Below are 12595 nucleotides of genomic sequence, written 5' to 3' on the forward strand. Positions count from 1 at the left end.
TTTTTTTGTAACGGTTTAGACAATGAAAAGTGGTGGATTGGCCAGATGCTGGCTGGTGTGTAAAAATAACTCAGTTGTTTGGTGGTGGCATCGCGGAGCTTCCACAGATTCAGTAACATTAACAAGTGGTGGAGGCCAGCAGGTGGATGAGGGAGATCGGAGGAAGGACGAGGAGAGAGCCGAGGGGGCCGCCGGTCAGAGCGTCAGGTGAACTGAACTTCAGGTAAGAAGTTATGACCTGCAGTCTATCTGGGTCAGATATAAACCAAGTTTAGGTGGAGTTTATTTTCGTTGTGCTGACCTTTTACAGTCAGTTACATTAACTCTACTGCGTACTAGCTAGCATGACCGAGTTTCTATACAGCTGGGTGGGTGCTATGATGTTACTAATGTTGAACTTTATTTAATTCATAAGGTTAGTTAGTAGAGTTGCCAACCGTCCAGTAAAAAGATGGAATCCTCCTGCATTCAGAGAAATTATTACGCGTTTCGTGTTGAGCTGAGAGGGGACGCAGTTGGTCCCGGACTTTAGCTAGAATGAAAAAGGCACAAAGGTTGAGTTATTCTTTGTCTTTGCTGCACAGCTGCCTCTTCTTCTCTCATCCTCTCACCCGCTCCCTCTCCTGTTGCTACTTTAATCATGAAACTGATCAATGATCAGCTGATCGGCTTTTCTCTCTTGTTCGTTTATCGCCCACTTTGCGCCAGAAAGAGGAAACCAGCGGATGTCGCGGTAAACAACAGCAGCACGTTTAAGCTTGATCAGCTGTTGTTAGAATTTATTTAATATTAATTTCTAGTACAGCTGATGTTTGCTGGAGCCACAGCTGTAAACCTGCTGGTCATGATATCGGTTTGGTTATGTGATGAGAGGGAAACATGAAGATGAAACCAGGAGATGTCCTTACTGAATCATCAGAGCTGAACAGGTGATGGAGAAACGGGTTTACCTTTTAGGTGACATGAATGAGTTGAAGGGAAGTTATGAACTGTTTCTGAGAGACAAATAACACCAGGATCCTTTTCTAAGTAGCTGACAGCTGGTAACTGTGCAGGGGCGGGTCTAGCAAAGTTTTGCCAGGTGGGCAGGTAGGGCATTAACAGGGAAAGGGGGGCACAAAGAAATACTTTCTTATTTTCATTTAAAAATGTCTGGCTGTTATTAAATAATTATCTGAAGCTTACAACCAAAGTTTTTATCTGATGTAAAATGTATAGAAATCATACATATACCAACAACATTGTACATCACTGTCACAAAATCGTTTGTTTTCATTCAAAGGCTTTATGGCTTTAATGCCTGGTGGGCCGGTCTCTAGTCAAAATGCCCGGGCTGTTTTTTTGTCCCAGTCCAGCCCTGGGCACGACACACAGTGAATTAATCTGAGAAGGTGCATCAAAAGATAAATGGCCGCGCCAGCGGTGCACATCGCAAATCAGCTCGCATAGACACATTAGTTGTGCCGCTTCTTAATGACAGTATCTTAACTAACAACCCCAAGTACCAGATTCAACTTGTAATTGGCTAAAAATAACTTAGCCTACTGGTGAGAGGGACGTTGTTAGCTTTCGACATTCCGACACTTCAAAAGCTTGAGGAGCTTTCCGCTCAGCGCAGCATCAGCACCACGGAAATACACGGATACATCCGTAGACTCGAGACACAATGCATTTTCGGAACTTTCCGGTGTTTGGACCAATGTTTTATTTTTTGATCAAACCAGAAATCTTTAATGAGTAGCTGGATTTGTCTCGCATTAACTGGCTGAGTTAATGCCAGTTAATGCAACATCGAAGCAGCTGTAATCCATAGCTGTGCGTGTTCATGCAGCTTGCATTTTCACCTGCTGGACATCACTACCTGACAAGTTTAACTGTCCTCAGAACATTGCAGAGGCCTTATTGACAGTATTTGGCTCTACATATCTGTGTGAGCAGATTTTCTCTCACATGAGTGTCCTCAGGTAGCCGTCTGAATGCTGGACACTCGGAGACCTGTGTCTCTGAGTGGGAGACCAGAGATCATATTAACATGTGTGTCTCTGTATTAACAGACATGCCATATTGGCTTAGTTCATTTTTCTTATCATCCTTGTGAGGAGAACTTAAATAGCATTTGTATTTTCTGTTGTACAGTTCATTTGCTGTTATGGAGTTTTTGTTATGGATAAAAAGTGTCTTTTTTTTTGTTTCAAAATAGCTGATAACTATTCGCTGATAGCTGCCAACATCTGCAAACAAATATAATTCTAGAAAGTTGTTCTATACAGTGTGTAACTGTTAATATAGAGCGTTATTAAATTTATTGTTAATGCAATCATATGGCACACTGACCTCTGAGGAAATTTTAAATGGCACTCGCCATCAGAAAGGTTGCCTACCCCTACTCTAATCTTATTGGGTGTGCACTCGTTCAAACACACACACAAACACATACACACACTCGAGTCACATGTAATAGTCAATACTTAGATCATCTGTACATTCATTTACAGTCTGGTTGGGTGTAGTTGCAGCATTTTCCTTGACAGGCTCTATAGAGAATAGGACTGAAAAATTTTGGCATCTTGTAGTTTGTTACTCTTCCTTACAAAAGGCAATATAAATTTCTCTTCACGGGCAATCTCAGATTCAGCTTCTGTCACATCAGGTAAGAGAACATTAAAACACCATCTTTATCTAGATGGTTTTCATATTTGTCAGTGTATTTTGCTATTAAATTGATATTTTGATATTTACCTCTTTAGAATAATAAAACATTTTATATTCCATCTTAAGTAGCTTGAACATAAATTACAAATCATTTAGGGTTTAGTAGACAGCTGTCAGTTTTAAGAAGAAAGCGAAAGAATTATTGTGAATGCTTATTTGTTTTTTCTACTGCTTAGCCTTTTTTTTTAGATGATTACTTAGTTAAACTTTAAAGAAATTCAACAGAAAAAAGGAGTTAAACGGGTTGTAGAGCTTTTCTCTGTAACCTTTAAAGCTCAGTGAACATTTTAGCTATTAGCTCTAGGCTATACAGAAGTGTTTTGCTTTTGGCTCTAAGCTACCAGTAGCAAATTTCTCCTGCATCTATACAGCTGAATAAATGGATTGCATTGAAAAACAATGCATGCCAGGTTTTTGAGCATTGAAATGATAGCTCTGGTTCTGCTACATCTGCAGCAAAAGAACAAAAAAACAAATAAATCTATATGTGTTAAATCTAACGCTACAAATGCAGATTCTGTGGAAAACTGTTTTAAATTAACTCAGTCCCATATAAATCCTGTGACAAGTTGCATGTTGTCTCTGTCTATAGAATCATAAGTTTGTTATTGTACTACATAATTTGTTAAGTTAAGACTTGTAATGAGTAACTGGAAAACTCGTAAAAATCATAAAATTTGGTACTTTATTTTGCACAGCAAAAAAACATTTATTTACCTTTTACCAGTTGCTTCCCAATGGAAATTACAGTGTGAGGGTACAAACTAAAAGATTGATGGTAAGTGCAGGTTGCTTAGGATAAGTTCAACCATTGGCAACCACTGGCATGGTTGAGCTTATCTCAACCCAATGGTTCTCTCAACCATGAGCTTATCTCAAGAAAATAATGCACAGTTTTGCATTTTCAATTCATAACTGTACCCATGACTAGACAAAAGCATCAGTGAAATTAATTTGATGTAATACTGTGCAAAATAAAAAGCCTGTGTAAGAAAAATGGAATTAGAGGCTGCATGTATGAGCTGTACATGACGTCAAGGATGCAGCAGTAGAACTTGGGGTGCCTACTTTAAATCTGGCAGAAAATATCTTAATCGGTGGCTTAACTGGAATTTCTGTGGTTATTGGTGTTCATGTATATTAAGAGTATGTGGAAACACATTTTCATTGAAATAGCCTAAATGTGTTAACATACGATCTTACCCCCAGCCGGTCACAGCAGATGGTTGCCCGTCCCTGAGCCTGGTTTTGCCAGAAATGTCTTCTTTTTAAAAGGGAGTTTCTCCTTCCCAAGTTTGCTAAAGTGCTTGCTTATAGGGGGTTGTCTGTTTGTTGGGGTTTCTCAGTATTATTGTGGGTCCTTTACCTTATAATATTAAGCACCTTGAGGCAACTGTTGTTGTGACACTATATAAATAAAATTAATTTGAACTGAATAGAGTACATGTAATTTTTGAAGACAAGCCTCTTTGAACCACACCCTAGCATTGCTATTTTCAGGGATTCTAGTCTAATCAAACCTTCAAATGTCTCTAATCAAAGCATCCCAACATGAACACAAAGTGATATTACCTTTATGAAGTAATAAAGTCAAAGTTTTTTACAACTGTTTCGTTTTTCCCAAACATGTAATCTGCTAAACAGATTCATAGTTTGGTTTAAAATTGATTCAAGGAGTAAACTCTGGCAACCATTAGCTGCTTTAAAATAATTTTGAAAGGTAGGCAAATTTGAAGCGGCAAGAACATTTCAACTCATGTTTGGCTAACGGGTGAGTGGCTTCACTACAGGAACATAACCAGGATCTCTGACAGGGAAGTGAGATAGTGTTGACAGAGGTCAAGATGAGGTTATTGTAGATCAAGTCTTGGTGTCACAAAGTAAGCTCAGGAGGAGCACTTGGTCCTCCTGGCAAACACTCAACAAAAACATATGGGTGGAGAATGGGCGAAAAGGTTGTGAACAGATAAGTCCTTTCATCTGCAAGTAACAGGGAAGATAGACTGGAGCTCAAAAGTGGCTGAAGGAGTTCACAGTCACCTAGTAAACTGAGCTCCAGAGAAAATGGTTTCTAGAACTCTGAAGAAATAACTGGAGAGATGACCAAGAATCTGGGTTAAACAAAGAAGAGCACAAATTCAAACAGGTAACAAAGAAGGCCTGGCAATCACAATGTTGGCACAATCTGGCAGAGAACTGTGACTCAGCCCAGCCTTAAAATATGCAACACTTGACTCTTCAAATCAGGACAGATGCCAAAAGGACAGCTCAAGTAGGATGACTCCAACCTGACATTTGTGTTTTAATTTGATTATGTGACAGTGATAATGCACAGATAACACAATTCAGCTATTTACTGTAACCTAATTGCGGTGTTCACCGTATGCACATATTACTAACAAGCTTGTGTGTGTGTGCATGAATCCACTCATGTGACTGTCCTTCACAGTCAGTGGTCAGGCTTCAGTAAGTAGTAAGTAATCACAAATGACATGTATTGATCAGCCTAGAAAACAGCCTAAAGCAATAGCTTTAGAAAGACAAACTTATGTCATCAGTGGAAAGAGACACCCAGTGATAGCTTCACCATGTACTAAAAGCAATGATATGTCTGGGCATCTAGGATTTTTATTTTTTATGTTTTTGTATTTTTTGCAATAATAAACTGACAGAACATTGTCAATGCACATAATGCTGAAATAATGATTAATACTTGTATGGGTTAAGTGTTTTTATATATGTAATAGGAAATGTTTTTATTAAACATTGTAATATTGTACATTGTAAATATTTTAATATGTAAGCACTTCATAGAAAACTCAATTTTGTAACATTGCAACCAAAATAGCTCATATAAATAGTTTATAAAGCTGGTAAACCAAATGTTTATTTGCCACTGATATCTGTTGTCCCACCTTTAGAGGGTAGGTGACTTATGATGATATTGTAAATAACTTGCAATCGAGAATTATTTGCAAAAAAAGTTGGGATCTTTTGCAGAGGAAATGATGAAGAGATTCATTCATAAGTTCCTACCGATCATAGCACAGAAAAGGCAATGAAGTTCAGACAATGGACTCATCTGCTAGATCTCAGTACAGAATTTGTTACTGCCTTTTACAAGATCTTACTGCAGTGACAAGTGTAGTCTGGACTGGTAGGGCTGCAGTTCTGATCCTGTGGTGTCCTCGGGATTCCCATATGCTTGTTTGCCATTCACCTTGGGACCATTTTTGATCCGAGGACACCACAAGGGTTACGCAAGGTTGGCTTTTAACCTGAAGAGCTTTGAATGGTGCGCAAAACTAGCAGCCATCTGGCATTGATGGCCTGATTCTACTGGGAATTTTTCCTTCCTACTGTCGCAAAGTGCTCATAGGGGTTCACTTGTCATTTCCTCTCTAACGTTTTGCCAACAGCACCTTGAGTCCTGTGTGACCAAGCCCATTACATCTTAAAGACCTCATAGTACCACAGCATCCCAATAGAGCACTTCTCTGTAAGAGTGCAAGATTGTTGTGATTCTTGGACGTTCCAAAAGGACCATGGAAGCAGAACTTACAGGTACCAGGCCCCTCCCCACTGGATCCAGTTTCAAGTTTGGCTTTGGGAAGCAGACATGTTCTTTATAACTTCAAACTTTCAGTTTGAATAAAACGTTGATGGAAAAAAAAAACCACATAGGGAATTGCCACCTGGTGCTTTTTCTCGTGCTTCAGTATTCGTATTTCCAAGGTAATCTTCTGTCATCTTGTTTCTGTTCCAGGATGGATCACCATGAATGGCAACAGGGAAGAAGTAGGGGTCATAGGCACTATGATGATGATGATGGTGAGTAAGAAAAAACACTAACTGAAAAAAAGTTTTGCCATGCGAGAGAAAACTGAGGAAGTGCCCTGATTTTTTTTAAACTCTGAGGTCTAAGTCATCTTCAGTGATGATCCCAACCCTTGCCCTGAACTATAAACCTTTGCTTTGGAGAAACACAAAAGGTACATGCTTCCTCACCCTCTTCCTGCCACTATCCCCTGTTTCTTCTGTCACTCCAGTTACTGCTAAATGTTTCTCCAGTGTCTTCAGAAATTTGTCAAGCATAGGTGACATCCTTACCTTCTACAATTACGTTGAACATTTTATTACTTTCTAACAGATTTTGCTCTATTATCCTTGACAACATAGCTCCACTTAATTAAAAAACCCAGAAAAAACTAATTTAGGTGGTATTCCCAGACTAAATACATCTACTTGTGAACTGTGTTTCTAGGAGGGCAGAGCACAAATTGAAAAACATATACATTTCATGTATGACATCTGATTTTTAAAACCTGTTAGATGCTGCATAATGCTGAAACCAGTCAGAAGTTTTTAGAATACGTTCCCATTTTCAGAGCACCCCTCAAGCTCTGACTGCATTGATCAGATCCAAATGAAATGTTTCTCTCTCCATCTCAGAGGCCCAGCCATTCTACATCGGTGTTCCAGTTTCCCACCGGCGGAAAAGGCGCAGACATCACTCCTATGCCAGCGATGCCAACCGTGATTCAAGACATACACACTATGATCACCATAACCAGCGAGAACACTCACATCGCGGATATTATAACAAAGACGAGCACTATAATAATGAAGAGGATGGCGAAGAGTGTCGTGAGCATGCCGATCCTACAGGTTAGAAATCAAAAGTTTTTCATAAAAGTATCCATAAGTGTTAAATAAAAGTGACTGTTTGCCTTTTTACCTTGTGATTTTTTAAGATTGACATACTTAATTTACTCTGTCATCCAGTAATTATATAATAATTACAATTATTGTATAACTAATAATAACAGTAATTAAACTGCAACATATAACCACTATGCACAAAAGATCAGAAAACAAGTTCATGCAAAAGTATCACTAGGCAAGATACTGAACCCTGAGTTGCTCCACTGCATTCATCAGAGTGTGAGTGTGTGTGACTGTTGGACAGAAATTACTTTGACATAGAAATAAGTGAATGGGTGAAAGAGTCTTGTGTTTCACAGTCTGTTCATCATATCCACCAGTGTGTGAATGCGAGAGTGAATGAATAGTGGCATTGTAAAGCGCTTTGGGTGCCTTGAAAAGCGCTATATAAATCCAATCCATCATTATTATTATTATTATTATACATTCATCATATATACAGTGTGTAAAACTGAACATGTCACCATGTCTCCATTCCTGAAGAAAAACTATATTGAAGCATTTAGACAAGCCTGTGAAATACTAGGAAAATCAAACTCTTTGGATGCCAAAATACACACCAAGTTTGAAGGTCAAAACGCACTGAACATCACCCCGGAAATATTATAGTGTTCTCCTGTGAAGTCTGGAGGTTGGAAAATCATGGTAGGTATAGGGGATAACATCTCTTTCATTTGGTAAGTTTTCCTGAAGTATTTGTTAACCACTGTGTTTATTGGATGGTACAACATCATTTTCACAAATGTAATGAGATTGATTGTTTTTCTGCCTATCAAGCTGGATGGATATGCTGGCTTGCTGTAAAGGCTGAAATTCATTAGCTGTGAGCTGATACTGGGCGATCGTGGCTCAAGAGTTGGGAGTTCGCCTTGTAATCGGAAGGTTGCCGGTTCGAGCCCCAGCTTGGACAGTCTCGGTCGTTGTGTCCTTGGGCAAGACACTTCACCCGTTGCCTACTGGTGGTGGTCAGAGGGCCTGGTGGCGCCAGTGTCCGGCAGCCTCGCCTCTGTCAGTGCGCCCCAGGGTGGCTGTGGCTACAATGTAGCTTACCATCACCAGTGTGTGAATGTGTGCGTGAATGGGTGGATGACTGGATATGTAAAGCGCTTTGGGGTCCTTAGGGACTAGAAAAGCGCTATATAAATACAGGCCATTTACCATTAACATTAGAAATCATTGCACTTGGCGTTCATACATTCATTATACTGCAGTTTGTGATGTCTTTTCAACCAGTTGAGTAAGTTAGTGTAGCTTTCCGGTGCAGACAACTCTTCAGCATGCATATGATTTATTTTGGTTATTATTAATGCTAAATATGAAGTATTTTGAAGTATGGTGATCTGCTTTAAGGGGCAGGCTCTTCACCTTCGGCTATGCCAGACTTTGATTTGTCACTAATCCAGACCAGAGATGAAAAGATCAACAGGTAATGAAATCACCACCTCTTGATCAATCAGTTCTCCAGAAAATAGACCCATCTTCTGTACTACAAGAACAATGGGGCTACATGGACACTGTGTGACTCTAACTCCCATGTTCAGCATTTCTACTAATTCCTTCTGAACAAATTTTCTTTTGTGTTTAGTTTATGCCAGGATGTGTTACAAAATGTTGCTCTCTGACATTGGTATAAGGGGGAGAACACATCTGCAAAACGCTGCAGCAACATCCGCTCTCTAGGCCTGTGTGAGATTGCCATTACAATGGAGGGAGGCAAGAATGGTTTCCTCTGTGGATAGTAGAAACTGGTTTGAACAGATTTATTACAGAGTAATTTACACAGTTCTTTTAGTGTGTGAGACATGAATAATGAGCTCTGGTCAGTCAGTATCTCTTTCAAGATGCCGACTCGGGAGATTTCCTGAAACAGTGCCTGTGCCACACTCTTTACAGAAATGGTGTGCAGCGGCACTGTTTCGGGATAGCCTTCATAATATTGTTGTGATTTGGCGCTACATAAATAAAACTGAATTGAACTGAATTGATATTGCATTCCATAATCTACCAGAAAGAAGATATATCCCTATGCACCTCGGTTAAATGACATATGAGGTCCAAGCTGATGCCCTCAAACAGAACCTCAATTAATAGTTAAGCACAAAGACACTTTTAGAATTCCCCAAATGGCTGGCCAATAAAATTGGACCATTATTTGCTCCAAAGTTTTGTCATAACCCATATGACCTCTTATCCCATATTCATAGAATAACGTCAGTGTACTTTTGATCCGTGTGTGATCAGTTTTTATCACTTAGTCAAATGATAACTATAGAAGTGTCGTCACCAAACTACTTTAGTGGGAATCTCCTGTGGACAAGATAGCTGGAGCTGACAGAGCTTCCAGAGAAGGCCCTTCTGTCTCCTCCTCCTCGGAGAACTGGGCGGCTTCCAGCCGATGTTGTGACTCCCACCACCTCCCTCAGCTGTGCTGAAAGGTGATCCTTGGGCAGGGTCACAACAACATCTAGCCTGCCCAGTCAGTGGCAGTGGACCCACTATCAGTATCTGCGAGGAGCCCCACTCGCTGATTTGGTGGTGCGAGGCCTAATTGGTCCACTACCAGCCAACGGCCATCTTCTCTAAGTTGAGAGTCACCGCCTGGGCACCGGGAGTAGTCTCAGCCTTTACTTTTTCTCAGGTCTTTCTGCTGTGGCCTGAAAGAAATCTGAGAAAGCCTGAAGATCATCTCCTTTCCCCATCAACTCTAGTGGTGTCATTGAGGAACAAGCAGAGCAACCACTCTCCAACTCCTTTATGTGGCTCTTTGACTGGACTTGTAGCTGTTCTAATTGCCAATGATGCACCACCACCTGCTCCCAATGCATGGCCACCAGCTCAACCACCATCAGGGCCAGCACCTCAATTGGCTGGGCCAGTCACAGGTCCACCATACCACAGCCCAGGTTTTGGCACCACTGTTATAAAAAGACCCACTATACACAGTTTTGAAAGGTAAGTATGTGTTTATTCATGATGCTTTTCACTTTTGTGACCTCTCTGCAGCTTCCAGCCACTTCCTTCACCTCCAAACACCAGCTCTCCCACAGGGCCCTGGCAGCTGCTGAAATAGGGAAGGCATGGTTAAAGTGATGGCTATCAGCAGTCCTGGCCAGCATTCCCTGGCACTGTCCCCTGAACCCACCGCTCCACCCCTCCACTGCAGCTGAGCCTAGTTGCTTTTACTTTGCATTTTAAAGAGAGTGTATTTTCATTTATTTTACATATCGCTCACTCATTTAATTTTGGGAAGGCTAAATTTTATTAATTTAATTAATTGGGTCGCCCTACAGCCTAGTGTGGTTGTTTTTCCACATAGTTTTCTCTCATAGTCTGTTAGTAGCAATAGGAAAAGGGTGCTTTTTCTGCATTGCGTTGTGGATTACTGCCTCAAGTGAAGGGCTTCACGGATCTCAAGGGGCTGGACAGACTGGATGCTTTAGTAGTTTTTAGCGGTAAAGAAAGTGAAGCTTGAAGCATGAAGCTTTAAATTAAATGTCAATCTAGATGATCTTCACACATCACTCTAAAGTTAGGATAATTACTGAAAAACATTGATTTGTGTCCTGGTTACCTCCTGGTGGAGATATGTACATGCATGTTTATTATCTGATTATCAGGCTTGGATAATTTGTAGAAAGTAGATGGAACTTATATGAATGCATTGAAAAAAATCATTTTGCCCTTCAAACTGTGCTGGTTTTTTTCTTTCCCCTTTTCGGCAACAAGGTATGGGGCGATCGTGGCTCAAGAGTTAGGAGTTCGCCTTGTAATCGGAAGGTTGCCGGTTCGAGCCCCGGCTCGGACAGTCTCGGTCGTTGTGTCCTTGGGCAAGACACTTCACCCGTTGCCTACTGGTGGTGGTCAGAGGGCCCGGTGGCGCCAGTGTTCGGCAGCCTCGCCTCTGTCAGTGCGCCCCAGGGTGGCTGTGGCTACAATGTAGCTTGCCATCACCTGTGTGTGAATGGGTGGATGACTGGATATGTAAAGCGCTTTGGGGTCCTTACAGACTAGTAAAAGCGCTATATAAATACAGGCCATTTACCATTTAAGGTATTTTTTCTGCTGCAGTACCATTAGTGGCCACTGTGTGCCACAAATTAACAACAAGACTCACTGGCAAACATCCACAACTTTTTTTTTTTTTGATTTTTTTACTTTTTTTGCATGTCCACATAAACAACAGAAAAACCTCAAGACCAAATTGCATGTATGAAATTGAATTTGAAAAATAACTTCTAATTTGACATTTTCACATTCATACAAACACTTTTTTCTATGCCTAATTGCTTTCTTAGTGTGTTGTTACAGTCTGCAGATAATGCAGACTAAGTTTATTGTAAAGCTGAGGACCCAAAAAAAAGCAGATGGAGTTCATCAAATGGCAAAGCATTCTGCAGCCTAACATAGCATAAAAGGTTATGTTAATTCAGGGTCACCTGATCAGCCCTAACTAAGTTTTGTCAAAAAAGAAAGTCTTAAGACAGGCTGTTTCTATTTTAAGAGTATGCGAATATGGAAGAAAGCCACCCTACATATATTTTTAACAGGCACATTGAAGGACATATCTTGGTCAAAAAATGGCTTCAAGATTCCCCACAGTGTTACTGGAGGCCTAGGTAATCCCATCCAGATCAAGCATCTGGTTAGACACCATATTTCTAAGATTTTTAGGGCCCAATACAATAAACTTAGTTTTATCTGAACTTAGAAGCAGAAAATTAGATGTCATCCACGTCTACAGGAACCCTGTAGAACTCCATAATTAATTTTAGTGTGTGAAAAGGACACTTCATTTACATGAAGAAATTGGAGTCTATTGGAAGTACATATGATTCAAACCACTGCAGCGCAGTAGCTTTAATATCTACAACAAGCTCTAATTGTTGCAATAAAATATCATGGTCAACAATGAGGTATATCAGCTCAAGCACAGAGATGAGTCCACTGTCAGAGGCCTTAATCATTTGTAACCTTATATCATATTTACGATTGAAGCATTAATTAAATTACATAGAGCTATTTTGCTTTACCTAGGCACTCAAATACATTCCATACAACGTGTCTCATTGAAACCATTCACACCCATTCAAAAAAAAACACTTTTTCTATGCTTAAGTGCTTTCTGTCTAAAATTCACACTCTGATAAACACATTGGAG

General features: G+C 40.2%; 1 protein-coding gene across 1 annotated transcript in view; it reads left to right on the top strand.

Moving 5' to 3' along the window:
- Positions 1-1985: 1985 nt before the first annotated feature.
- The window catches only part of slc4a5b (solute carrier family 4 member 5b), a 61613-nt gene continuing 51003 nt past the window's right edge, over positions 1986-12595 (top strand). Inside the window, exons 1-3 of the mRNA XM_080303408.1 lie at positions 1986-2650; positions 6479-6543; positions 7165-7380. Coding sequence (XP_080159534.1) covers positions 6480-6543; positions 7165-7380 — 280 coding nt within the window. The 5' untranslated portion in view covers positions 1986-2650; position 6479. The remainder of the gene's footprint in view (positions 2651-6478; positions 6544-7164; positions 7381-12595) is intronic.

Source organism: Astatotilapia calliptera, chromosome 7 (genome assembly GCF_964374335.1).
Source record: "Astatotilapia calliptera chromosome 7, fAstCal68.1, whole genome shotgun sequence".
Classification (NCBI taxonomy): Eukaryota; Metazoa; Chordata; class Actinopteri; order Cichliformes; family Cichlidae; genus Astatotilapia; species Astatotilapia calliptera.